Below are 26,847 nucleotides of genomic sequence, written 5' to 3'. Positions count from 1 at the left end.
CAGTAAACAGGAATTTTGCTGTTTCAAGCAGTAACACCCCCACCCCACCCCCCAAAAAAAAAAAAAAATAAAGGAAAAAAGATTGAGTCATCCAGGGTGAAGTGAGGGTCACTTTCAAAGGAGTAGATCTCATTTGGAGAAAACAAATGTGTGTCAGAGCCATGGAATGGCTTACTGGTGATAAAGGAGCTCTGGATTCTTTCTTCTTTTGAACAGCTCTGACTGTGTCCAAAGAGGATTCCAGCTCGTCAGAATCAACGCCCTCCACAGGAAAAGTCAGCAGTGACACAGACAGCAAAGCCACCGAAAGTCAACCCGCGGTTTGTTTGTCTGAAGGCCAGCTGACCGGATTTGGACATGCAAAAATCCATCCACAAGTCCATTCTTCCCAACGTTGCTCGGGCGTTCCCGTGACTTCAGACTTCCCCCATATTAATCAACAGAGCTGCTCCATCAGCCCTTCGTCCTTGCCTCGTCATCGTCCTCCGCCACTTCCCCCGCAACCTCCATCCTATGCTCAATCATTGGCAAAGTCTCAATTCCGCCAGACTGAGACACCCGGTCCTGTTTACACCCCTCACCCAACCCAGCTTCTCTGGAAGATCCCATCTTCCACAGCGCTCTCGTCAAGCTCCGGAGCAGCTTCTTCCATTACCAGCGCACTTCACATATATAGCCAGAAGCTCTCTCGACCAACATCTGCAGGGCAAGGTAAACGCTTCTGTCCACATGCTTTTTTTTCCAAAGTGAGTGAATTCAAGTGAATTTGTTCAATGAGAAAAAAATCTTAAGAGATAGTTTATTGACATCAAATCATGTAATGATGTTAATTATTTGCACAACCCCCTCTTGCCAACAAAACAGCACCTAATCGTCTCCTCTATTGTTTCACAAAATGGGAGAAGACAGAAAGGTGGATCTTCAACTATTCCTCTTGGCACAATCTTTCTGACTCATCCAGCGACCTGTGTCCTCTCATCTGCACTCTCCGCTTGAGCTCACTCCACAGGTTTTCGATGGGGTTGAGGTCTGGGATCTATGATGACCTTGGGGGGGGGGGTGCTTTATTTTGTGTCTGTAACCATGTCTACAATTTTCAGCTTCTGCAATGAAAATTGAAGGCTTGTAACAAATGTTAACCAGCAGTGCCAATAATTTTGGAGGGCACTGTTTCTAAACTAGCTAACCCCAGAATGAAAATGTGTCTGTTCCAAGTGAATAGTGTGTCTTTCTTTTTTAAGCAGGAAGTGTTCTCGCTGACAAACGGGGACAAACATGTTGCCACACTCTCTCTCTCTCTCTCTCTCTCTCTCTCTCTCTCTCTCTCTCTCTCTCTCTCTCTCTCTCTCTCTCTGTTTGAGAAATTTATTCTCTGCTGTTTAAGTCATGATAGGAGTGTTCCCATCTGCACTAGAATAGCAAAAAAAGTGCATGATCATATTTTTACGTCAGCCTTTGTAAACCAGAAAGTAGCCCGCTTGCTAACGTGCACAGGCTGACAAACACAGAAACACAAGTTGCTTTTGTTCATTTTTCAGCTATACCGAGGGCCTGTTTTTCCTCAATTCTTCCATGCTCACACGTTTCTTCTGTCTGTATTGCAGTGTCCAAAATGTACAGTTCCAGTAAGCTCAAGTCAAACTTTGAGGGAGGCTTCGGGGAGTTGAACTCTCTTACTGTCCAGGCCCAGTCCAACCAGCAGGCCTTCATCTCAGCCCTCCAGAAGCTGGCAGACAAGCAGGTTGCTCGCAACACTGCTGGCTCCAGTCACATCAACCTCCTGACACGACATGTGAGTTCACTTGCAACTTTCTTAACAAAGTGGTCCCACCTGGAGCTAGGCTATGTTCAAATAAGAATGTACAGTATGTTGGGTTAATAAACAGTGTTTCATGGATGGAAGACAAATGTGGCCCATTTGCAGGAGGTTCTCTCTCTGTGAGGTCTTTTATATTTCTCTTTGGCAATGTTTAATTCTTTCCTGACCCCCTGCTGACCGGCGTCATCTAGTTTGCTCACTCTTCCAGCAGACCTGTCGGAGCCGGAGGGTCTGCAGCCGCGAGCAGCGCACCTTCCTCCCTCTCGGTTGCCTGTCGGCTGTGGCTTTTTGCGGGGGTTGGCTTTTGGTTCAGGGTTTGAAACTGGCTGAGCGGAGCATCACGTCTCTGCTCTGTGTGAGGTCTCATTATCAGATGCACCATGGGGGAGTGATTTCTGTTGATACTCAACAAGCTGCTATTTTGCGATAATTGATGCTTATAAATACAGGAATGTGACGAAGCAACGCTTCACATCAGCCTCCTCACCTAACTTCTCCCCCATTATCCTGGTCGGTTGGTGCGTTAAGCCCATCGGTCTTTGCTCACACCCCCTCCGGCTGCTCTTCCTCCTACCGCTTGTCTGCTTCGGTGGATGTTTTCTGTCAGAGTTTCTTTGGATGACACAAGACCACACAGGCTGCAGTTAAGCCGCTTTGGCGTTATTCTGTCGATCTGAAAGGTGTTTTCTGTCTTCCCTTTGAGAAGTGAGTCGAGGACATGGCAGCAATTTGTTTTGCAGAGCAAAGCAGACCTGTGTGCTGCTGAGTCTTATTAAGGGCTCAGATTATAAGTCATTAAATCACTAGCTGAAGCAAAAGGAGAACTTTGTAAACATGAACAAATCCCTCTTACACACTGCATAACCTTCTCCGGTCTTAGTGATTACTCGCTCTCATGGAAGTTTTTGTACAAAAAAACAGAAGTAAAAAAAAATAAAAAATCTGGATTACTCGCTCTCATGGAAGTTTTTGTACAAAAAAATAGAAGTAAAAAAAAAAAACTGTCTGCCCTTGAAATCCAATTAACAGTTGCACAATTACACTCCTGCGCAGCAATGCATACATGGGATGATTAAATTGTTGTAAAACATATTATAAATTATGCTAGATGGCCAGTCCTTGCATAATTAGCCCTGCAATGATCCTCTCAATTTATCATGGGAGACAAAACGCGTACTGTGTGTGCCTTACCCTAAGATGTCAGTCAGTTGCTCGAGTAATGAACTTGACAATCGGTCATGTGAGTAGAGCGAGGCCGTGGCGGCAGCGTGATAATGAGCCAGTCCACGTAAATGTGAAAGGCTTCCACAGTTGGGTGACACGCTGCTAGTTGTAGTGGAAAAGCTGACATGCTTCCTCCATCCTGAAACACTTGGCATCGTCACAATGTTTGGTCTTTTAGTGCCAAAGGAGGCGAGTGAAACAAATAAACAACACAGTAAGTAGCGTGTGGTGCAGTTTCAGGTTTTCCAGGGAGAGCGCCGAACTGAGGCGCTGATCAGTTTGTAAATAGATTTGGACGAGCGAGTCATGATATCTGCTCCTTTAAAGGGGGGAGAGGGAGTGGTCCACCTGGATTTAGTGCTGAGCAGCGAGTAGGTTGGCTACGTGCCGTGTGTAAATTTTACATGACCTTTAATATTGCTTCGAGAGCACCAGAAACACGGGGAAGGACATTTGTTCCCGGATTTTGTAAATATGGTAGAAATGACACATAAAGTAGTTTTGGATTGTTGGATGTTTTCAACTTCTCTCTGCCCTCCACAGCTGACCAGGCTAAACCTGGCGAGCCGGATGTTAAATGGAGAGAGTCCAAAGATGCTGACCCCATCTGCCGCAGGGCTGGACCACCCCTCAACTGATCCTCTTAGAAACAGGACCCAGTAAGTCCAAAGAAATGCTCTAAAATCCTCTTAACTAAATGTGAGGATATATTCAGGGCTGCACATAAAGAATTGGGTCGATGTGTCATTGTCATGTGATTGCTCATCGTTTTTTTTTCCATCAGTTTTTCACTTTCATTGATTAATTGGAACAACATATCCCTTATCATTTACTGCGATATAAGTATAAATAAATATAAATAAAGATATAAAGAAATTGGAGGTTAGCGTATTGCTATGGCCCTTGACAACCAGTTTAGTTTCTCATATGGCCCTCACTTGCAATTTATGAGAGGGTGCAATCAGCTGATTTAACCCAGTTATCCGGGGCAGCAGCCCGGTCCCCAATCGTTTTTGCACCTCCGATTACTTTCACATGGAGACATATTTTAATGGATCATAGAAGCCGCAGCGCAATGAGACACAATGCCTGTGAAGCCCGCCATCTTGTCACGGGCAGTTTCTTGTTTGGTACACAGTAGAAATCTGTCAGGCCAGTCAAATCAAGTCAGCTGCCACAACAAGATGGAGATGAATGCCTTGTTCGGCTTTTATTTTGAAGTTGGCATCAAAAGCAATTATTGTGCCGGCTGACTTGGGGTCTGTGCATTGGAGGTGGATGCCCGGGGCTGCAGCCCCCCTCAACTCCTCTTGCATGCCACCGTTTGATATGCAAATGCCCACTGACACAATCGAATCTGGTGAGGCATTTAACATTTTCGGTGCAAATGCACACCTGCGCACCACTTATAGTATGTGCACCCTGGAATTACAAGTTTTTTTTTCCCCTCAATCATTTTTAAATTCAACTTCAAGACAACCAATTTAAAATAAATTCCGAAAGCAAGTGTTTATATTGTATGTTAAGCCTAATTTGTTTTGTAAATCAGCAAAATACATCTTAATGAGTACAGCTGGAGATGATGAATATCACATGCTCATTAGTGTTAATTGCAAAGCTAAACAATACATCTATCTTTAGACTGTTAGGTGTTTCAACTTTCTTGTTTTTTCCTTTTTTTTTTTTTTTTTTTTAAATTTCCAATTATGTCTCCCAGGCCCAAAACCTATGAAGTGTTTCATTTGAGCGTTTAAATTTTAAAGATCAAGTACACAGTCCTGGTGAGAAAAATGATACAGTGGAGCTGCTCAGTTATCAAGTATTGTTCACTTTCTCCAAATTCTTGTCCTGAGGACATTTTTGTGTGATTTACTTCAGACACTTGGAGCATGTTTGAGCCCATGAGTGTATTTGGTCACACTCAATAGCACCGTAAGTCTCTCTCAGTGGTTTTACACAGACTTGTAGATTGAAAAATGCCAGGGTAATGATGTTGGAGTGGACACCGCCCTGCGAGCAGACTAGTTTCAATGGACACTTAATCCGAACGTGTCTTTGTCTCACTTTAATGCTGCTCGAGGATTACGTAAAGTGGAGGAAGTCCGCAGACTTCCTGCCCTCTATTTTCTTAAATAGTGACAGACAGACAGGAGGTCATCATGTTTCACTGTTCCCGAATGATGGGCACATGATTTCATATTGCTCACTGTCTCATTGACTCTATGCTGAAAAGTAGTTGACCATTCATCACTTGAGTTTCAACCTCATCATGTTGCTCGATCCAGACTGTTTTTCCTGTCCAGCACTTCCTTAGTTTTGGACCTGTGAGGGAATTCCAAGAATGTTTGGCTCTTCCCTTTTAAAATCTTTTATCCGCACAAATCATGAATGAGAGTTTCTTTTCTTTTTTTGTTTTTGTTTTACTATTAGAGATAGCTTGCTGTTACTTTTTTATTAGAATGTCTGTGGATCTCCTCCCCTCAAAGAAAAGAATAAGAACGACACTTCATCTTTATATTCACTTTTTCAAGGTAGTAAAAATGCCACATTGTCGTCCAATTGTGTTTTATGATTTAAAGACACTGTAGATAAATTTAGATTTCGATAGTTTCAATTAATAAATGCCGTTAACTTTACTTTTATTTAGTATGTCACATATACAAACACTTCAGTCATAATATTGAAACCATTTAGCTCACACTGAGTGGTAACATTTAGCGAATGAGAGGTTTTACATTTGATCGAAGAGCAATGAAAAAAAAAAATTTTTGAAAGTTCTTCAATTTGGCTTCCATGTCATATACAAATCAAATCTCAAAAGAGCATTGCAACAGAACAACTCGTCCAGAGAACCTTGCGTGTTTTGGAATTTTGGGAAGGTTCTACCGTGTAGTGGTGGTCATCACATCTGCTTTACATGTCCTGGGTTTGATCCCCAGTCAAAGCAAACTGCTCTAATGACATGACTCAGGGGGTCAAGTGGCTGCTAGTTAATCAAGGAGATTGTTGTTTTGACTCCTGCCTTCGCTCTCAGACCGTTCAAACTATCCGTCAGGGAATAGACCGACCCCCAACCATTTTCCTTACTGTTGGCTGTAAGGGAATAAGTTGCTGTTGTTGTGGAACTCAAGCTGTGACTATCCCTGTCGAAAATATTGACACCTGGCCAGTGAAAATTTTGCTGGACCAATTTGAACTTTTTTTTGTAACCATTTCTATTTCACACCACACTCTGTATAAGTTGGTGTTTTGCACAAAGATAGCGTTTTTGTAATAGGTCACGTTGGATGTCCTTGGTTCCGCATTGGCTTCCTCCCGCTGAGTAAATCCAGCTCCGAATAAGCTTAAATAAGATATTAGTCCAGATATTACGATGATTTCGCCTCTCTGCCTCTCAGAATTTCCTGAGTCCCTCCCCCTATGCTCGGCCCGGGGGTTTGTGCCAAACATACTGAAACCGTTAAGCGCACTGGCTCTTAAGGCAACCACAGGGGTGAATTATGATCTGGTCCAAAGAGCAGTTGTGGGTCTTTGAAGTGCCGCTGCCAGGATCCAGCAGGTATGCTGCATCAGCATTCACAACAGTGGCTTCTTCTATAGCAAAGGCCGTCAGCTGGCTGGGAAACAACACTGCTTGTCCCATTACAACCACTGTAAACTTTAGGATTATTTCCGGCAAGTGTTTCACGTGGCCCATACAGGTTTTGACCTCGATTCAGTGCTCTGCGGAATGGTTTTTTTGTGTACCTTTTGAAACACTGAGACAACCACACCAAACTACGATACAATATGTCTAACTTCACCTTGAAAATACTTCTATTTTGTACATGTGACAATTATGGTTGGCCAGTAAGATGATGGTAATATTAAATCAACAGTGGTTGTCCTCTTGTGTAATGTTAAGAAGTTTGATCGTCTCTGGTTGTTTTAGCACCCATGCCACAGAAACAGACATCTAAACTATTGTCTCGCTGGGCATGCAGTATTTTTAGTTCGCCTCAGTGCTTTGTCACACTGTTGTTTGACTTGGTTGAATATTGTCGGGACATTCCAGAGAATTTTATATCGGCCAGTTTGCTGAACTAACAAACCCGACTAATAAAAAGACTCTGTCTGCCATCAAAAGAAGTTCAACATTTTTACCAAAAGTTCCACAAAATTGGCTTGATGCCTCTCCGCCTTTGAATTTAAAAGATGTTTTTATTTCGCGACTGATTAGAGCCAGATGTTGTAATGGGAGGGCGGGTGGTTTTACGCTATTCAGCGTGCTGTGTTACTACATGCATGTAGGGCCGCACTTCATGATTGTTGTCAATAATAGTTTGTCTTTTAAATTAGTAAAAGATGCACTTTCTTAAGCAAGCGCCACTATAGTGAAAGGAGGGGGGGGGCCTGGCCAGGCTCAACTCTGGGATGCTGTGGCACGTCATCCCACACTGTCCATTTTCCCACATTCACACTAAGTGAGATTAATGTCGCACATGTGCTCAACTGACACTGCTGTATTGTTTGACCAGAACTTATATCACCGTATTATGAAGCATAGCGAGCACGGCAGGGAGTCAGGCAGGAAGTCTTGGATATTTTGCAAGAGCTGTTCTTTTCACTCACCCCCCCAACCTCCACACCCTTTTTTTTGTTCCCGCATCTCAACGATCAAGCTAAAATTAGTAGTTGACGTGACAAAATTCTCAGGCCATAGCCTAGTAAAATAGTGGCACTGCAGCTTCCCGTGGTCCAATGTAACTCATTAAAAGAAATGACTGCTGTAAACAAAGAACGGGCTCTTGTTTTGTCTGCTGACCGCTGACCTTGACATGCTCACAGACAAGCTTTTGTTTCCAGGACCAAAAAAAAAAAAAAAAAAAATTTAACTGACCTTCACACTACTTGTTGTAAAATAGGTCCTATTATGTTATCTGAGAACTGCATTGCGGGGCGGGGGTGTTTTGTTTTCTTTTTGCCACACAACGGCCGGAATATATTTCACTTGAGCAACACAAGATAGCTATCACACATTGTTATTCAAAAATTAATTGAACTGCTATACTTGACTTTTTCATCTCGAGATACTGTGGCTATTTTGAATGCGTGTGAGTTAGTAGGTGAGTGGAAAAATGAAATTGGGGGAATTCTCAAGAACTTTTTTTTTCCCCCCCTCAATAAGACCCCTTTGGGATCTAATTTCCTAAACCGGGCTAGTTTCACTCTCTATTTTTGTCCAATCTCTCCTCACTGCTTCCGATAGTGCTCTTTAGGGCATTATTTTTAGCTGGGGCCAGCCTAAAGTAGTGCAACACACTATACGCACGAGCTGCTTGTCTGTGATGGATTAGGCTTTTCAAAAGCGTTTATTGTCATGATATAGAAACAGTATCACAATGCAGGCAGGAAAACCACGAGGACAATCTACTCAGGGGACAGAGAACTTGATTTAGATTTAATTTCCTGCATCATTGTAGTGGTAGTCTGCTTTCCATGCTGAATGTCTTGGATTCAATCCTCAGTGGACTTAAAAGTCTTTTAATGGCTTGTGTGAGGTGGTCTAGATTGAACAAGCAATTTGCTCTCTTGACTTACGCTTGCACTTAGATGGTTCAAAGTGTGGTATTTTTTAGGATGATAACAAACCTCCAATAGCTCCTAATATTGCTCCATTATTGTGCATTTCCCCGCTGTCGTACCGTAAAGCAGTAGTACTGTATCATCATTTAATTCCACTTTTTGAAGTTGGAGTGGCGCTACATGGCTGAACATTGCTGGTTGGTCAAACACAGCCTCACTCTATAGACGAAAGTAGTGTGCCACCTCGCCATTTTACCTTTGGAACCCAAAGTGCTAGAAAAAGGGCCTGTCAAAATGGTTTCCTGCAATTTGGGAGCATACGATTGGCCAAAATCTATAAATCAATAACAACATGTTTTGTATTATGGAATAGGTGTATTCTACAAAATCTTTCTATTTCTGTTTTTACCCTTTCATGCACCAATAATGATAACCTGTAACCTGATAACATGATAGGCAGTCCACTATAGTAACGTCTATCCTCGAAAGGGTTAAAATCTCACATTCAGTGTTTTTGTTTTTTTTAACTTAAGGGACCCTGCCATCTATGGACCACAATGATTTCATTTGCTCCCTTCTGTTCACTCGATAAAAGGATTGGACATTAATGGTTAAACAGAGGCGGTGTTGTAATGTTAAATGCCATATCCGTCTTGGTTTTTGTTGTTGTTGATGTCATCATGCATCCACATATCACGGTCTAGCGGGTTCCTCAGATGAGGTCAAATGAAATGCAGAAATGCTCTTAAAATTAGTTCCATTGCTCCTGGAATCTTTGGGTCATAAGGGAACAATTGATTGAATATAAGTATGTCTGAGGATGAGGCCGGTCTCCTCTATTCTCCAACGGTGGTTATAAAAAAAAAAGAAAAAAGAAAACGGCTTAGTTCTAATAACAGATAATCCAGTTACAAACTCGTGTTGCTGGTCAAACGGTTTTCTTTCCAGGTTGTGGCTTTGTGATGTGAATGGAACGTGAAGCTCTGGGAGTACTGAGGCAAAGTTTTTGGTTTGCTGTCGGGCTGCCACAAGCTTTGCCCTCGACTTTGACTCTGATTTGCACACTTAAATCCAATGTCTCTGACAGCCTGATATGAGCTGCGAGCTGACTCTCTAGATATATCATCGAAGTTTAACATGCTTAAATAGGGCAAGAGAATCATCTTATGCCTCTGCAGGTGTTTATTTATTTAATTAACGCAATTACAATTTATAATGCATACACCATTTTTAGTTGCCAGTTATGTGAAATGTTGATTCTGAAATTAGGTCTGAAATGAACTATTTCTTCAGAAAAATGTTTGCCATAGAGTTTTATAATTTATAGCTTATTGTAGTTTGGGCATGGGACTATTTTTTCATGAATTAGGGAGAAGTAGCAGAAAATGTGTTGTTCTCTACTAACTACATCCCTTCAATCTGAAACCTTTGCAATCTTAAGTCAGGGGCAGATGAATGATGGAGACGTTTCCGGTGACAGACAGACTAACAGCGACGTCAGCACTGTTACGGTGTCGAATCCTGAGCGGAGCTGCTATCGTGTGAGTGGAGACCATCAGCATCAGTTTGCTGGCCAGCAAATGCAACCGCAAAGAATTCAGCCGCGGCGATTGTTGGACCAGAGCCATTGTGGATACCAGGTACCAACAGTATCACTCACTCTTCATGATCATAACCCCTTGTGATTTGCAGTGAATACAAACTGACTCCTGCCATGAATAGCGAAAAACTGTGATAGATGAAAAAAAAATGTTTACAATTGCTTATATTAATAGTTAAAACCATATTATCTGTTTTCTGATGGCTTACCGATTTGGTTCTTATTTTTGTCATCGTGGTTTTAAAGTTTTATATGTCTCACTATGCTATTTTAGAAACCTGCCATTGGACTACGGCTGCAAACTAGCGTTCATGCCAAGTCCGGGGCATTTACACTATTTATTCTTGTGTTGATTAACGTGAACTGTCCCAATGAAAGAAAGAAATAAATACAAAGGAAAAAAAAAAAAAATATATATATATATATATAGATAGATAGATAGATAGATAGATAGATAGATAGATAGATAGATAGATAGATATATAGATATATATATAGATAGATATATATACCCAAAAATATGACCCCAAAACAGTTTGATATGATTTCAAACTTACAAAGTTAAAAACAAACCAAAAAAAGGTTCCCTACAACTTCCAATAACAACCCAGGCTAAACTTGTCTTCTCATTGACATGTAAAAATTCTTAGTCGAGACGTATCACCTCAATATATTGTACTTACTTGACACAAGTTACTCTACAACAGGGCTTTGATGGCATTTTTGGCATTTTGTGGCATCCTAGAGTATTTCACACAACCCCCCCCCCCCCACAAAAATGCAAATAGGTGAGTTTTTCATGCAACTAATATGTAGGGGATTACTGTACACACTAGATATCATACACGATAGTCAAACCAGAGACAGCTTGAACAGGCCACTTGAGGGGGTGCTGTTAAACACAGGGACTTTGGTATACAATACTTTAGATTATTATTTTATTCACAGTTTGGGTGTAAGCATTTTTAATATTCCTTTTAATGGTGAAGTCTAAATTTGTTAAGTTTAGGATTGATTTTAACTTTCAGAAGAAATGCTGAGCACGGCGGCCCGGTGGTCCAGTGGTTAGTGCGTTGGCCTCACAGTGCTGAGGTGCCAGGTTCAATTCTAGCTCCGGCCTCCCTTTGTAGAGTTTATATGTTCTCCCCGGGCCTGTGTGGGTTTTCTCTGGGTACTCCGGTTTCCTCCCACATTCCAAAAACATTCATGGCAGGCTGATTGAACACTTGAAATTGTCCCTAGGTGTGAATGTGAGCGCAGATGGTTGTTCGTCTCTGTGTGCCCCGCGATTGGCTGGCAACCGGTTCAGAGTGTCCCCCGCCTACTGGCCGAAGACAGCTGGGATAGGCTTCAGCACCCCTTGCGACCCTTGTGAGGCTAAGCGGATCGGAAAATGGATGGAAGAATGGATACTGAGCACAGATGAAATCTGAGTGACTTGTCCGTGAACGTTTGACTCCTTCATTTTAAAACACACACACACCCACACGCGCACACAAAACATTACCTTACCTAAGTAGTGTGCTGTCCAAGAAGCGCCCACATGAAGGGGATGCTTTTATGTTAGCATTTCCAAAGCTATTCCGAGAATCTCCATCTAAACCACTTGGTCTTTCAATGAGAACATCCCACTTCATAGAAGCTCATTCCTGGCGAGCCGAACGTGCCTCCTGACTCAAAACTACGTTGTTTGGCTGGGTTACGCAGCCAGGCTTGGATTTTAAGTAATCAAGGAATGTTACCCATGAGTGAAGGAGGTGTTATTTTTCCGAGTTTGGACAAGGAAAGTCAAGTGTCATCATTAAAACATCGAAGTCATTTTCTCCGATCTGCTTGCCTAACTTTTCTGAAGACGAGAGACATTTTACGTCTTGAGGAAAAACACGTAGTCCTCACCGCCGTGTTTCTGCACAGTGGCTCTGAAAGATGATCCCGAGGAGGAGCGCATTTATTCATTTTCCAGTGGATTTTGTGGAGTCAACACAAAGATGGAGTGAAGTGGAGACAGGAGGGTGCCATGGGACAGCTTACAGTGTGGAATGACTGGAAGCAAGCACTTTTTTCCAAGCTGTTCTCAGTAATGCCGTTTCTCCCACCTCATTGTTTTTTCATCTTCAGAGCTGAGGCTCAATTCATGCAATTCACGTGACATTTGTCTTGGCTTGCTCCAGCAGCTCCATACAGGGCACTTTAATGCGATCACTCTACTCTGGTCCGTCATCATTCAGTCGATTGAACACTTTTCATCCGCTAAGCAAAATGGACTCAGGAATATCCCACGAAATCATTGGCTCCATTGCTCAATGAATGAAGTGCTGGAGCCATCCAGTCACGCAACCCTCATAAACTGTGCTCATAGAAAGGTGGACTCCAGTTATATTTGATTACCCCCAGTCCAATCTTTGCTGTCGTTTTCTGTTCATTCCACCCACGTGCATCTTCCCGACAGTTTGTCCTGACAACTTCTTCACTGCCTGTTAAATCTATATTCTTTTTTTGTTTTTTTTCGGCAGTCCAGGAATGTTGTGCAAGACAATCCCATCAACTACATGACTTCATTCTATTTTTTTTTTTCAGTGTGTTTTTTAAAATTGGCTTTTGGCTACCCAAGCGCACCTCCCTGGCTCTCCCATTGGAAGCGTGAGTGTCCATATTTGTAGGGTTTCCGGGAGGGAGAAATAGTCAAGGGGGGCTGTTCTGACTCTCCCCTCCACGTTTCACTGATTGGGTGCAGACTGTGCGGCTCCTCCGTGGGCTTGGCCTGAGGCCACCTGGCAGCCAAACAAAGGTGCCCTTCCTGGCCTTGCTCAAACTGAAATGCAGCCACAGGCCATGCAACCTGGAAACTCAGATTCTCATTTATCTGCACAGAAATTACATCAGATATTCTCAATCCCAGTGGCGGCCCTTTGAAGGTCTTACCGTACTGTGAAGCTCGAAGACCATCAGCATCTTAGATAACCATATGCAACTGCACATGCAACACTTTTATCAGCGCTGTAAGGATGGATTGAAGTGCAGCCCTAAAATATTATGTCAGAAACAGTTTGGAACGGAAAACCTCTTCCACCCAAGTCTTTGAAGTACTCCTTTAAGCAAACAAAGAATTGCTTTTTAGTGCAGCCAATTGCAATAAAAAAGATTATCTTGCTCTCTTTCAATATGGCATGTCATTTTGAACTGTAACATCAGTGGCATCATTCATTATAATGATCTTATAAAAAAATAAATAAAATTAAAAAAAAAATCACTTCACCCTGCAGTTCCTCCTTGGTTGACTCCCAGAACATCTAGTGTAGTTTTCCCCTGCAGGTCGTAGTGTAGTTCGACACCCCATTTGCAAGGCAGGACACTTTCTTGGAAAAAGCTGTGAGGAAATCTGAATTTGGCTTTCAACTATTGCCCAAAGTCTCCAGCTTTGGATACGGATGGAGAGAAGTCGGATAAAATCGTCCCAAAGTCCTGGTTAAAAAAAAAAAAAAATCAAACTACAATGGCACTCATTTGAGTGTAGGCAATGGCAAAACATGTCAATGTGATTTGTTTCGTTGAAAAATGACATGATTGGTGATACTGTTCCACCCCTGTCTCTTTATTATATGCACTGTACTTTACACAATGGTTGCCAACTGCCACACAGGCAAAGCAAAAAAAAAAAAATCTTTTAAAGCTTATTAATTTAACCGAAGAGTTTAACCCCATCATGTATCCTGTAACCAGATAACATGATAAGACGTCCACTGTAGTAACCGCTATCCCTGAAAGGGTTAAGTGTGTCGGTTAGCTGGGGTACTTCCTTCCTGCACAGTAATTGGAATACAAAATGGAGGGCAAGTCTAATTTAAACTTCTTGTCCCTTAGGATCAACATTCAGACGAAGCAAGCGCTCCATATGCGAAGGTTCCCACAAAATCTTCCAGCTCTACTGGACCACCCCATCACAGTCACATCAGGACCCGTGATAGTTCCGTTCTCTCCCCAAAGCCACCCAGCGAGGCCCGAGAGGGCACGATCAGGAAACCAGCAACAGCACGCCTCGTCAAGTAAGCGCTGCCTTCCGTATTTACTCCTGATTCTTGTTGCTTCTGGCGTGAGAATATATGGCGTCGTGAAGTTCAAGAGGACAAGGCTAATTCTAATGAGAGTTCCAACATGTGCGCTGTGCTCCACGTCTCTTTTGGCTGCAGGGTGGATCTGCCTCTTCGGTAAACAACCTCCACACAGGCCCGATTTCTGCCTGAACCATAAACACAACGTGGTTCAGTGGAAGGGCCGGGCTCGCAGCGCCGTTTAAATCCTGTTTGGTTTGGAGATAAGCTGAAGAGCACAGGAGGGAAAATTAAAGGAAAAGAGTGAAACGGTGCTTAACGGCGAGTTCCCCCACTCACTTTCTGACTTTATTACCACACCATTTGGCCAAATTACACAAAAAAGACAAACCCCTGTGATCAGAGACTCCTCTATTAGTTTAATGCTCTCTGCAGGTGCGATGGCTTGATCACACTCACAAAATCTGTCCGTGAGGTTACAGCTGTGCACACTGTACAGTATATTTCGCCATGTTTACATACGGTGTGGATGTTAGCAGGCTTGTTGAAAGCCTGACGGGAGAATGTTACTATTGTGGAGACTGGCCCGGAAGTGCTCTGTTTGCTGCCGTGTTTTCATTCATTCACCTTGCTGGCAAGCTAATACTTTGTTGTTAAATGAACAGAGGTGCAGCCCAGGGCTTGTAGTGAAGGTTAGTGCAGCCGGTTAGGTGTCGTGTTTGCTCCTGGGTGTGTGTGTGTGCGTGCGCGCGTGTGTGTGTCTTCCTGGCAGTTGCCGTGTTTACCCACTGCATGTGGAATTCCAGAGCAACCTTCCCCTCCCCAAAGCCGACCCCCCTCTCCTCCAACACTCTCCTCCGTGCTGCATTTTTGTGGTCGACCAGTGTGACAGGGGAGAGTGTGGGAAAAACGGAAGCTTCAGGACCAAAAAGCACTGATGGAAACAATGCAACGAAAGAAGAAAGAGAATGGAAACGAGTGACAGAAAATTCAACTCTGTCCGGGGGAATAGAGATGATTGTTTGCAGAGAACGGTGGGATAATAAGTTGCTTCCCTTCTAGCGCTCATTTTAGGGGCAACCTTATCCTGCTGTTATCTGATATTCATCCCAGTGTATGCCTAAGCCTGTCGACTTACAATGGAATCACTGTGCTTGGTTTATTCATACAGTTCAAGGTTATCCACCTTCCCCTCACCGGCTATTCAACTGCACACCGCACCATACAGTACAAACGTGCCACTGATCAGTGTGACACTGGCTCGTTTCATCTGTTTATCGGAGGAATGTTTCACTTGTGGGACTGTTTCACAAAGGCCTAGTCATTTGTGGAGATAGGCAATTTAAATGTAGAGCTAGTCATGAGAACGCCATCCATCATAATAACGCAAAAGTGTCTACCAGATGCAGACAAAGCGAACATTATTCCATTGCGTCAAGATGTCGCAACTCATCTGCTCCTCTGGCTTCTCAAGCATCGACCCAGTGAGTCATGTTTGTAACTCCCATGATTTGTACGGCTCAGTTTTTTACGCCGGATGCCCTTGCTGATGCAATACGCGCATTGAGCCAGATTTGGGACCGGCACTGTAGATATCCAATGGCTGAGTGCTGGGGCAGGGAGCCAAACCCAAAGCAGCACCATTCACCACCACATGACCGATGCCGCCGCTTGAATATGGAGTGACAATCAAAAACTTCACAATCTCCCCAAAGTCCAGCCCTAACATTGATACTGGCTGGAATGGAGAAGCTGCAAGGAGCCAAGATCACTTTTATACTGCCGACTTTCTGCCTCAGCCAACATGTGGCACACGCATGTGCGGCAAATTTGCCTGAAGTTGGTATCACATGGGTCGAGCAACGTTCTCTGTCCTATCAACATACCGCAGCTGCCAACCCGAGGCGCTGCGAGGTCTTAACGGTGGGATGACTTCAGCGAAGCCTTTGAAAGCAGCAATTTGTAACACAAATAAATGGGCCTGTTTGGTATTTTGTTTGCGCGCTTTGGCGAGTCCCAGCTGTAGCTACGGAAACCGCTGGCTGTCGTGTGGCATTACTAATAGGGTGACAATTACAGGAGTGCCATTAATGTCAGCCTCGCTGCCGCTTTCACTCCCTATTAATCAGCCACAACGGGAGTTATTTGCACAGGGTACCGTATACACGCTGGAGCTGCCAAAAGCCTGTTTATGGTTGAACTCAATCTCCTTTGGTCAGTCCGAATAACATTACAACAGGCAAGTTACCTGTGCGCACAACAAGGTGTACACTTAATCGCACTCTTCGAGTTGAAGCCACATGCAGCGTTTCTGGCTGCCCGGCTCTCAAAGTGACCGAATGAGAGATTGTTGACAAAGAAAGTGATGTGAAAACCCTGAGGTCAAGTTCCCCGCAACCCACCCGCCCCCTATCCACCCTCTCCATATGAAAGGAGTTGCTTCCTGTCAAAGTATGCCACGCTTAAAGAGGGCCAATTCTATTTGTGGTTGTGTAATGGTATGAAAGAACAACTGTGCAGCCCCTTACAAGGAGGCAGTGTGTACCCTCATTACCTGGTTAATGCTCTTCTGGAAGGCGGTCGCCACGGGGTGAGAGGTTAATACCAGCTAAGCTTTATTTATTGTCTCCCCACCACCCGCCCCCCCTCCATCCCAAACAAAAAAATACTTAACAGAGTGAATGTATACAGTTACAGACATGCCTGCTCCTGCTCCACGCCTCGCTGGCTTTTACGATGATTTACTGCTGTTTGATTTTGTGGGGAAAAAAAAGGCCCTTGTAATGTGTCATGTCTGCAATCTGCAGGCATCATGGTGAAACACTTTGATATAAATGCACCATGTAAAAGCACACACATTCACGATTCATGCTGCAAGACAGATGTCTGTGCGCCTACTTGTCACTTCGTTAATACCATTATACCGCCTTATGCCACAGCCTCGGCCATTAAAACGAAGGTAACTCCATTTAGCATTGATTAATAGCGTCAGTTGATTAAATGTTTCTTAGCATTGAATGTAAAAGTCATAGTTGCAATTTTTTTTCGACTTCCACTTACCTTGTCCTCGACATTTGCATACCAAGATGATCAGAAATAATATCATGACCCCAACTATTGCCTGACCATATTCAACATAAGTAAGTAAGGTTACTGGTGTGATACTCAAATACATTCCCAAGCGATGCAGTCATGGAAAAAATGTTTTGGGTATGTACTACTTCAATCCAAAATCAAATTCAAAGTCAGCTGTTCATAATATTTTCACTTCTCCACTGGCCGTTATCTTATTATATTATCTCTCCTCGAAATAGGCAGACGTCCACTCAGATGACAGCCGATGGAAGCGTGACCAGCGGGCAGCATTTGGTCTACGAGGCCATCTGTGCTAAGACAGGTGGGTCTTATGCTACGGTTCTGCACGTGCACTGAAAGTTCTGGTGCTAGTGTGAATGATCGGAGCCAGGACATGGAGAACTGATAAGCACCATGGGATATTTTTACCTCTGTGTTGCTCTCCCGGTGCTGTGTAAAGGCAGTTAGATAGATTGGAATAACTTAGCCGAGGTGATGTCATCGCTGAAGGATGAATAAAAGAGGCTGAACAATGATGGCATCTTGAAACAGAGAGGACATTCCCATCTGTTGGACAATTCTCCACAGTTCCACTTACTCTCTGTTTGCCAAAATCTTGTTCACTTGCACCGAGAGAATCAAAAACCAGCTTTGGGTTTATTGCGGCTAATGTGCTGCACTTGTGGGTTTCTGCACTCACGTGTGTCCCGTCATCTTTTGGATTCTGAGCCGCTCTTTCCATCACGAGCCGGCGGCCCGGCAAAGTGTTGAGGTTATTGCAGCACCGGTGATATTAAGCAGTTTTCACCGATACACCGCACATCTGTTTGTCTGATCACGGGCCTTTTTCCATCGCAGCATTAGCATTAGCAAATCATACCATTTATCACTTCATTTGAGTGTCACAGTCAAGCCCAGGCAGAGATCAGCCTGCGTTCGTCCAAACTGAGCTGTTGGAAAAATACGCAAGCTGTGCGCCTCCCACAATATAAAAATGTGTGTGTGTGTGTGTGTGTGTGTGTGTGTGTGTGTGTGTGTGTGTGTGTGTGTGTGTGACCAGAACATTTCTTTCATTCTCCTCAAAGTATTGAAGCCTGGCCTAGGTTAACAAACATCTTATAAACTCATCAATTACTGTAACTGGATCCGTTGGGAACAACTTCGGCATTTCACAATGCATTTTTTTTCCATCTTGGAGGGCACAGGAGGCTGCGGTAGATGCTGTACTCATGAGCCTAAAAAAAGCCTTGACCAGCACCTTATAGGGTCAACTTTCAATGTATGCAAACATCATCACCATCCTTTTACCATTCTTTTCAATTGAACATGTACAGCGCTCACTGTAAATGAGTACAGCCCAACAAATTTGGTAAAAAAGGTTCCTTTTCAGAATCAATATTTTGAATAAAAAGGAGATATGTCAATGTAAGCACACAAAACATTCAATTTTTGTCACAAATTAATTTACAGCGTTTTCGGACTCTTAGTTGCTCCAGATTTTAAGTGAAAAGTCAGCCTGTCAAAAAATGCATCATGAAGAAGAAAAAACATATAAGTTGCTTCATAGTATAAATTACATTTTTGGGAGTAATTTGTTACATAAAAACAAGAAACCAAGAAGAGTAGAGCTCGGACTCGCACCTCTCATTTGCTTTCAGAAATACACGCCGACCGTGCACCGCTTCACTCCGGCTGTTCGGAAACTCAGCGCGTGGTTTAAATGTGCTCTTTGGTTATTCAGAGTGCGCCAAAAAAGGAGTGCCGAAGCCTAGTACGTCAGTTCAAGCATGAGCTGCAGGTTAGTTTATAACATAGGCTGCTTTTGGAATTAGGGTGGGGGGGGGGGGAGCATGGTCCAAACACGCAAACTCTCTCACACACACTCAGAGACCGAGTTGGTAGCCCTGGGGGATGCTAACTTGCGCCTCCACAACTGTTATTTGTGGGGTCCCCCAGGGCACTCTTCTCTGTCCAACTCTCTTCAACATTTACATGCTTCCCCTCAGTCGTGTCGTCAACAGGCACGGAATACAATACCCTTGCTCTATCTCAGGGTCACCCCCTACCCCATTCCTCCCTGCTGTGTCACTCATTTGAACTCCTGCCTAAAGGAGATAAAGGCTTGGATGAGTGATTTTTTTTCTTTCAGTTGAACAGCTCCAAAATGGAAGCTATCACATCGGCAATCCCCACCAGCTTCGTTCCTCCTTCATTTCCTCTGTCTCGATTCTCGGACACAACTTTTTCCTTTCCCCTACTGTGACTGATTTGGGAGTCAGGTTTAACACCAATTTACCCTAAACCAGGGGTGCCCATTGCGTCGATCCGAGGGGTGTAGAGGAAAAAAGACGGTGTCTCTGTGCATGTTAGTAATATATTTTTTGTGTTAATGCACACTGCACCCTAATCATTCTATCAGTCTCACTTTCACAAAAAGTATTTAAAAAAGAAACAGGTCATCTTAAACCTACAGTGGCGTGTGATTGCGTCACCGGAAGTTGTTAGCGCTCAGCAGTCTGCAGTTGCAGCTTGCGCTCAGAGTTGTTGCGCTAATCTTTTATCGTTATCATTATTCTCATTCAGAGTTTATTTTGTTCAATTCACCGAGGGGACGGGCAAAGAATGGGAATCTGGAGGGCCGAGAGAAGCATTTTAAAACGGTACGCGTGAGCTATGATGGTTAACAGGCTGCAAAAGTGTGTCTCATGCCTCAGTGTCAGGCTGTTGCTCGTCATGGCATGCGTGTGTACGTGCATGCGTGCGTGCATATGCGGAGTAACGGGTCGATCCCGGCAGGTTGGTTGATCGAAAAGTTCTTCGGTCAAAAAAGTTTGGGCACCCCTGCCCTAAACAATCACATCCGTCATGTTTGCAAAACACCCTTCTTTCGTCTCTGCAATCTTGCCAAACTCCAGCAATGTTTTTCTGAAAGTGTTTCTTGGCTTTCTTTTAATTATATATATATATAAAAATGCTGTTAAAAAGGTTTGTCGGTGACAGTTCTCGCGCTGGCAATAACGCGGCAGTCAATATTGAATGGCCTTTACTGTTAAGCCGCGCATACGTTAACAGTTAACTTGAGATGCAAAATAAAATATTATTAAAATGCAACAAGTTAACATAAACAAGATGCCTTTTTAACATCATACCAAGGATACACTAAGAATGATGTAGAAATAACCGGACTTTACAATTTTTTTTAATACGGGAACGGCGGCAACACTTCCATTACGACTCCAACCACAAGAAAATCAATTAAATTGAACAAAACATCAACACATTTCTGGGCGACCATATTTTTGTTCTGGCTCGAGGAAGCCAAATGACAACATATTAGTGTTCGACATCACAGGACTCTACCATTTACGTTGTCGTGCGGGGGTGAAGGGAATATTCCACTGTGACTCAAATTTAAGGAGAAAATAAACGACACGTGCGTGTCTGCATTTTTTGTCTGGATTTGCATCCGATTTTGGTTGGCTCCGGTGTGTCACATGATCCACCCCTTCACAACTCTTAACAAAAATCTCCTTTTTCCATAAAGTTCACAATACTTTTTCATTTGACTTCACTACGTGAAATAAAACGTACCAGTAAACATTCAATTGAGCTGGTTACTGAGGCAATTGGAATAAAAACAAACGTTTGAAGGTCTGCTTCCTTTCTTTTTCGAAGCAAGATTCTCTGCTTTAGGGCAATATTGAGAATTATTCCGTGATTGTGCAGGTCAATTCTGTCCATGCATTGACAATTAAAGTGGAGTGAAACAGAGATCCAGTGTGGTGTTTCGGAGGAGGGAGGGAGCCGAGTGTTATTAGAAGGGCCACAGCCTTTGTGGAGCTCTGTGCACGCCCGGTTTACCTTTGCAATGAGATGACTGCGCCGCACTGATTGACTGTGACAGCAACTGCAAATGGAGAGCATTCTCTGTGATCAGCTGTCACTCACCATTAATCACACTTTCCCTTTATCTCTCTCTCTTGTAAACCCTCCTAATCTCTTCCTCTCTTTGCTCAGACAACCCTGCTTTTGTGCGCCGCCTTTTGCCCGGCTCTCCGGTGTGTTACTCTTGTCAATTTTTGTGACATGAAAGCAATGGCGTTTTTTTTTTTTTTCCTTTAAGGTTCGATCAAAGCGTACAAACCCGGGGGGAATATGAGTCGCATGTGTTGTACAGGCCTACTCTTGGCCCGCATCGTCAGCTTCTCAAGCCTCTGCAGCCGCTGACTGAGAGAAGATTTATTGCCTTCAGTCTGAGGAGGAAATGAGTGAGTGTCGGATCGTGTCAGGGCGAGGACTCTTTATCAGAATCAGGCGGACAAACCTTGTTGCCGGCTGCCATCGCCTCATTCAGGTGCAAGCTACTGAAGGACCGATTTAAAGAAGTGAGCTGAAGTACAGTTCAGTTTGATTCGACTCCCCTTATCTTGCATGCACTGCCGGTGCGCAACGTGTGTTGTCAGAATGTAAACTGACATTGCAGTACAAAAGCACCAGATGACTTTAAAGGAGATACATTTAGATCAGTGACATTATTGAAACCATTTTGAACGGACTCCCAGCAGGTTAAATAACATATACAGTGTGACAGAGGTGGGCGCATCAGTGAATTTTGCCAATCAGTCTGTCGTTATTTCAAGCCAAACGAAAACTTTGTGTGTACACACACACACACACAAACACACACACACACACACACACACACACACACACACACACACACACACACACATTGTATTTTCTGCACTATAAGGCGCTTCGGAGTATAAGGCGCGCACCGTCAATCAATGGCCTATTTTAAAACTGTTTTCATAAAGAGGGCGCACCGCATTATAAGGCACAAAGAATAGGAGCTACAATAGTGACTAAGGTTGCATTACGCATCCACTAGATGGCGCTACGCTAAAGGGAATACAATACAATTCAGCATGATTTATGTCGCTCTTTCACAACCGCTGCAGCTGTGACTTGAGCACTTTACAGAACATTTAAAATACTACGTCCAAGAAATCGGAATATTGATCCATATATAAATATATATATATACGGCACACTGCTGGAAAATTTGGCAGTTGGCGCTGATGGTGTAGTAGTACGGGCAGCGTGGGATCGGTTCCCACTCAGTGACAGTGTGAATCTTGGTGTGTATGGTTGTTGGGCTCTATATGTGCCCTGTGACTGACAGGTGACCAGTCAGGAGTTACTCAGCCTTTCGCCCGAAGTCAGCTGGGATAGGCTCCAGCAACTACCGCGACCCCCGTCAGGATAAGCGTTGTTGAAAATTTGTGCGCGTGTGTGTGTGTGTGTGTGTGTGTGTGTGTGTGAAGGGGTTTTTGTAAGATACACTGTATGTCTTTTGTGATAGGAAACACTAAAATGTGTACTGTAATGCCTTGAACCAAACCATATTCCCCTTTGGAAATTAGGCTGCTCAAGATAATTGCTGCCTTAATTGGCACCGTCTGCTGTAGGCAGGCTGGAGTGAATAATATGTGCTTTCTGTTATAGTCCCGCTGGCTGCGATATATGCTCTTAGGGCCACTACTCTTGTAGCCTATTAGTTTTAGTTTCTTACAGCCCACGCATTATATTCCTTCCGCTCCACAGACCCATTTTGAAATCAAATATAAGGTGTCGCCAAGACTTTAAAATAACTGGCACCTTCCTGTACAAATATATTTCTATTGATTACTGACTGGCCATTTCATTATACAGTTTATAGCACTGATTTCATTCATGACTAGAAAAAACAGCACTGTAACTATATCATCACTCTGTCTGGACAAAATGACACATTAAAGAGGCAGAACACAATCACAAGAGTTATAGCAGCAAAGCGTGACGGAAAAGCCTCCTCAGATAACCGTTGTTGCCGTAAAGTTAGCCTCAGGCCGCTACATAGTTCACCAGAAATGGTGTGAATGGGTATCAAAATAAGAGCACAAGCAGGAAGTGCAGTGTAAAATGCTGTAATCTGGCGGGCTGAACAGCAGTGATAAATCTGCCTTGTTAAGTGTAAAATCTCATATCCAATGTTATGGATGCTTGCCCGTTGGGCCCCTTTTGCCCGATTTCTACTATTTATGTTCTCAGACTTCAAATAAACATTGATCGCGATCTTGTAAGCACATTTAATTTGAATTGGATTTTTCATCAAATTCAATATGAATGTCATTGAAGGGAATGGTAAACTAGTTTTGATCGTTACATTAATCAGGCTAAAAGTGTATAGCATCATTCAAACGTTTGGAACTAAAGTGGTCCTGTCTGAGCCCAGAAACTGGATGGGATTCATTCCGGCCTGCAAAGACGGACTGTATTATTCCCCACTTGTGGAGGTGCACGGAATGGGAAGGGAAATGCTTTTCCTTTATCTCTTTCGCTGAGCTACAGGAAGCCGCTTCCAGCTGTCATGTCATCGGCCTGGAAGTCAGTTTTCCATTTCAGTCAGGCCTCGCGGCATAGACGAGCACCAAAATAAACAGACTGTGCAGAGAGGGAATGAAAGGGAATACTGTTTGGGAGCACAAATGCACACGGCCGCTCAAACTGTACTCGGAATGCCTTTTCTACTGGACATCAGGCGGCGCGCCAGGCGATGGGATGAGGCGCCGCGGCGAGCACATCTTGCTCGTGTCCCTCCCTTGCTAGGCTCTCTTGAGGTCAGCGTCATCGCGAAAGCGCTGTTAACTCCACTGGCAGTGGTGCCATCAGGGGGAGAAATGTGACGAGTCCATTCATGACTGAAAGCAGCCTTAGGAAAGAGTAAGTGCAACCTTGACTTACAAATTAAATTTGTTCCGTGCTTCCATGCTTGTTAATCAATTTAGCACACCACCATTTTCAGTCCGTTTTTTTTTAATGAAGAAAAATGGCATGGTATGATAGAAAATCAAAAAAAAAAAAAAACAATAAGGGAACATAAACAAATAAATTACTGTAGTTTTTGTGTGTTGCATTTGTGCTATTAACTCATTCAGTACCAGCCAATTCTGGACCAAGTCTGAAAAGACGTTTAAAAACGTCTTTGGGAGTGAATGAGTTAAGGGGCGTAGCCTTCAGAATGACAGAAAATGTAGTTGGGTTTGCCGGTTAGACTGCCTGTGACCTTCTGGGTGTGAGTTCTGGCCTACAGCAGCTCCTTGTGAATACTTTGTCATTGTATTTGTGTGTTACACTGTTTGTACTGTTGAATGAATGGCTGAAAGCGCATCAGCGACGATTCCTTAATTTGTTTTTTTGTGTGGCAGAGTATCTAAAGCTGTCTTATCATTAAATAAAAAAAGTAAATCAAATTGTTTATGGCACTAAAGTGGTTGGGCCCAAAGTGATGTACAGTATTTCACGGAGCATCAAATTCCAGGCTCCCCCAGGCTTAAATAACCTTTTACTACATTACTGCTTCACAGTATGCAGGATCACGGGCGTCAGTCCGGGGGTGGAAATGGCGATGAGAACACTTTTTGGGGCCCCCAAGCATTTCGGAGGTCTTCTGTGAGGGGCCCCCTGTCCCCGCTAGGATTTTGGTTGTAACTGTAGGTCAGTGCTTCTGATCGTGTTTATTGGAGAAGGTCTGTGGATTGCTGTGATATGCTGTCATGTATGAACAAGCCATTTGCAATTTCATCTTTGTTACAGCTTCACTTCTGCAATTTCCCAGGGAAAAGTCAAATCCAAATTTGTGTTGCTTTCCTGTGTAGGGCTTTCTGTGTACCGCAAGCTGCTGCAGGTCGAGGAGCCCAGATGACACCAGGGTGACCAGAGGCGCGTCCTGCGCCTGTGCTGGCCTGACAGGTGTCTCTGTATGTAACCGCACGCACGCACGCACGCACGCCCTGGCATACTGGTGTATTCTGGGAAAGTACAACAGCGGAAAATGTGCCAGGCTCCGATGAATTTGTCTCTTCTACTGCCGCAGACATGGCGTATCGCGTGCCAGGCACGGAATTCCCAGCTTTGACGCAGGCTGGGATTTGGTCGTGCGGCCTAATATCAGATGGCCTTTTCCAGCCTGCGCTCGCTCTCCGTGCCAGCAGTTTCTCGCCTTCATTCTCTCCGGCATGGCCGATGCGACGGAAAGATTTCACAGGCGGATAGCTTTCAACAGATGCCCCGCTGGCATTTAGTATGCAAGCCATTGACATGAACCCACCCCTGCCGCCACCACCACCGTCAACAAGAGACATCCCGTGAATGGTAAGCACGCAGACAAGTTCCTGGCATGAGGCACTGACTTCCAGTCCAGGATGAAAACAAACAGTTACCAAATCCTCACTGGCCAAAGGATGAGTTTAATTATAGCAACCTTTGCTGAAACTGACACGTGGATGTTTTTATCCAGGGAGCTACTTTAATACAGTAATTTATTGCTGTTATTACATTGGAAGTAGGCCTTGTTGGGCCATTGCTGCAGCACAAAAGAAGAAATTTGATGAAGTTAATGGTGCACATGTAGACCAGCATCCTCGTGGATATGTCGAGAAGTCTCTCAGGGGCGTGTTGTGAATAAAACTATTCTGTTGTGTAGCTTTACATTCATCATATTTGTTTTGTGATGACTTGGAAGTCAAAGACTTGAATGTCGCACACGTCAATCTCATGTGTTGTTGGTTGACGTGTTTAGTTTGCACAGATTGTAGTCATCCATTTCGGGGTGATCTTGTAACTTTTGCTGTGCATTATTGTCTGTCATGTGAAAGGTCATGATGTGTTTGTTTGTTTGGGTTTTTTGTTTTTTACGCCAGTGGCATGCTTTATTATAAGAATCCAAATCCAATGTACCGGTATATGTTGTACTGCGCTAATATAGTTTAGTTTACAGACAATCTGTTCAATTCCTGACTGTTTACAACACTCGTGCATGGAAACGTTGCTGTTTTTTGGACTTGTTTCTACTGGTAGGAGTAAAAGTGAGACAGTGACTTGCAGGTACACATAAATGTACACTCAGCATTACAGCAAATAAAAGTGGAATCTGATGATTGTTGCGGTCGCCTCGCTGGATTCTACGATACCCTTTCAATTAAAGTGCTCTACAATTAGTCATCAACAAAAACAACACACCAGCCCTAATACTAGTAAACAGCTCAACCCAACTGTCATTTTAATGAAAGAAAAAAAGGTGTTTCCAAGAGTAAGCAGAACATCATTTACAGTTTGGGATGGAGGAAATTGTTCATTTGCTAACATTCATGTTCTCTTTTGAGAGGGGCCGAATGATCACTCGTTAGGCATTGGATTGATTGTCTGCAATCGATGGTTGATTAGTCGCGCCTTGAAGCAAATGAGACAAACTAGTGTTCACCAGTGATTCTGCGCTGTTGATTCAGTCTTGACTAGTTCGTGGTCGAAAGAACAAAATGATGCAAGCTGAGATCTACCTACAAGCAGACCTCCGCCATGCTCAATACCACACTGGCATGGGAGCAGGAGTTCAGAGCATCCAGGGAGAGGTTCTCCCATCCCAACCATAATAAAGAATTGATTGGTCGTACCCCCCCAATCCCACCCCCCCC

At 43.6% G+C, this 26,847-nt stretch overlaps 1 protein-coding gene across 3 annotated transcripts in view; it reads left to right on the top strand.

Moving 5' to 3' along the window:
- ttll5 (tubulin tyrosine ligase-like family, member 5) overlaps positions 1-26,318 on the top strand; it is a 52,683-nt gene extending 26,365 nt beyond the window's left edge. For 2 of the 3 annotated variants that reach the window (XM_019857376.1, XM_019857375.1), the window contains exons 25-31: positions 217-711; positions 1,605-1,792; positions 3,587-3,702; positions 10,050-10,248; positions 14,070-14,251; positions 17,572-17,654; positions 25,033-26,318. In XM_019857376.1, the coding sequence (XP_019712935.1) occupies positions 217-711; positions 1,605-1,792; positions 3,587-3,702; positions 10,050-10,248; positions 14,070-14,251; positions 17,572-17,654; positions 25,033-25,079 (1,310 nt within the window). In that variant the 3' untranslated portion in view covers positions 25,080-26,318. The remainder of the gene's footprint in view (positions 1-216; positions 712-1,604; positions 1,793-3,586; positions 3,703-10,049; positions 10,249-14,069; positions 14,252-17,571; positions 17,655-25,032) is intronic. The other variant, XR_002166521.1, reaches the window with a different exon arrangement.
- Positions 26,319-26,847: the final 529 nt, after the last annotated feature.

The sequence above is a fragment of the Hippocampus comes genome, unplaced genomic scaffold (assembly GCF_001891065.2).
Source record: "Hippocampus comes isolate QL1 unplaced genomic scaffold, H_comes_QL1_v1.1 scaffold32, whole genome shotgun sequence".
NCBI lineage: Eukaryota > Metazoa > Chordata > Actinopteri > Syngnathiformes > Syngnathidae > Hippocampus > Hippocampus comes.
This window is presented reverse-complemented; position numbering and strand designations above follow the sequence as displayed.